This window comes from Alexandromys fortis, unplaced genomic scaffold (genome assembly GCF_014885135.2).
Source record: "Alexandromys fortis isolate MF-2015 unplaced genomic scaffold, M_Fortis_MF-2015_v1.1 scaffold_458, whole genome shotgun sequence".
Lineage (NCBI taxonomy): Eukaryota > Metazoa > Chordata > Mammalia > Rodentia > Cricetidae > Alexandromys > Alexandromys fortis.
This window is the reverse complement of record NW_026068426.1, coordinates 188,025-189,814: the sequence shown is the minus strand read 5'-3', so window position 1 is coordinate 189,814 and position 1,790 is coordinate 188,025. Positions and strand designations below refer to the sequence as shown.

Sequence of the window (1,790 nt, the reverse complement as noted above, 5' to 3'; positions counted from 1 at the left end):
ATTGGGGGGGGGGGTGTTTGTGTGTGTTGAGAGTGGCTTCTAAGGGCCACACCATGATACCACAGAATGAGGAGCAGAAGAAAGGGGTTATGCCCGCCAGCTTTTGTGGTGGCATGCCGACTGACCTTCAAGCGTGAGCTAGGATGGGCATTCAGTGGCAAGAACACAGTAACTAACTGTGATTGTCACCTTTTCTCTCCCAGGATGCCAGTGACTTACTGGACAGGTATGACACCCTCTCCCTCCGCCCCACACTTGAAGACACATGCAGATCCACATGGCATAGATGTGCATATGGGCTAAATTAAAGTCAAGGACACGTACTTGGTACCTTCATAGGACACAGGCAGCGGAAGCTCCAGTAGAATATATGTGAATGTGTGAATGATTTCTTTGTTTTTAGGAGTGCGCCCCAGAAACTAGAAGGACTCCTCTCTCATCTTCCTCCAGCTGGTCCAAACCTCAGTTAGTGCTCCTGGTGTGTTCTCTCCTGATGCCTTAGCCTCTGACGCTCGGACACAGTCTCCTTCCTAAGCCAGGCTTGAGCTGTGGCTCCTTGTGGCCAGGCATTTCAGATCTCCAGCACGTCCAGGGCCATTTGTGCAGCCTCCATGTTACCTGTGAACTGCTGGAGCACCTGCTGCCCTTGGTCTCCTGTGAGCATCCAAGCGTCCGGACGGCACGGGTCATCAGAGTGAGGCCACCTCAGCGTACAGAGGTTGACAGGTTTATTGGAGTGATATTTCTTCTGACTGGATAGAACCTCCTGTCTGTACTGTCTGCATAGTTTGCTCATTACGACTGCTGCAAACAGTCGCAAGGGTGATGTCTATAGTCCTCACCCTCATGGTCCTGTACACGTGTAACTTTGTCCCGCGTGTGAGTGGCGTCTGTGACTTGCTTCTCATCAAAGGAATACAGCAGAGGTGACAAAAGTACTGGAGTGACCATATCTCCTTCCCCTGGACTCTTGCCAACTGATGCATTCTAGAGACTCTTTGAGAGTTAGTGGCCCTGAGGGGAAAGACATGTGGGCAGCTCCTAGGTTCCCAGAACAGCCTAATAGTCCAGCTGACAGGAATCAGGGGGCCTGGGTCTTTCAGTCGCAAGAAAATGAATTCTACTAACACTGTAAGCAAAGCTGGAAGTAAATTCTTCTTCTGGGAACAGGTAGTGCCCCAACTTCTTACCCTGCCGTAGTTTCCAGAAGGCCTGAAAAATGGTAGAAAAATTCTTTTTCCCCCTTTATTTCTGTATCTGTTTTTTATAATAAACTTTCCTATTTAAACGAACAGGGATGGGTCTCTCTTCTTTGCAATAGAAAGCTTTTTCAGCGTAAGTGTGGAAAGTCAGGAGTTAAACCTGTGCCTGTCAGGTAAAGTGTGTGAAGCTACTCTAGGGTCTGGTAGAGAGGAATCGGGAGCCTGGAGCTTTTACACAGATTGCAGCTCTTCTGGGGAAAGCAAGTGGAGTCTGACTCTAACAAGAACAGCCTGGAGGTTCACTGGTCACCTCACTGGGAGGTCATCCAGTCTACCTCCTTTAACAGGGAGGAAGCTTCAAGGTGCCCTGGGGAGGAGCGGAAGCTGATGGGTTAAAAGGAGTATATCCACTCTCTTGAAGGTTTATCTTTCAGAATGGCTGTCAGTTGTAGTGAGCATAGTCGGCATCAAAATCCTCCCCAGGGCCACACGACCACCAGTTTCCAAACGAAACTGTCTGGAAAGGTGTTTAAGAGATGAGAAGCCAGACATGGACTGTAAAGTCCTGGCTGTATGATATTGGATGAG

General features: G+C 49.1%; 1 protein-coding gene across 1 annotated transcript in view; it reads left to right on the top strand.

The window, feature by feature from the left end:
* Positions 1-1,081, top strand: part of LOC126495671 (E3 ubiquitin ligase TRIM40-like) — a 6,890-nt gene extending 5,809 nt beyond the window's left edge. Inside the window, exons 3-4 of the mRNA XM_050133265.1 lie at positions 204-226; positions 404-1,081. Of these exons, the coding sequence (XP_049989222.1) occupies positions 204-226; positions 404-470 (90 nt within the window). The 3' untranslated portion in view covers positions 471-1,081. The remainder of the gene's footprint in view (positions 1-203; positions 227-403) is intronic.
* The last annotated feature ends 709 nt before the right edge of the window (positions 1,082-1,790 follow it).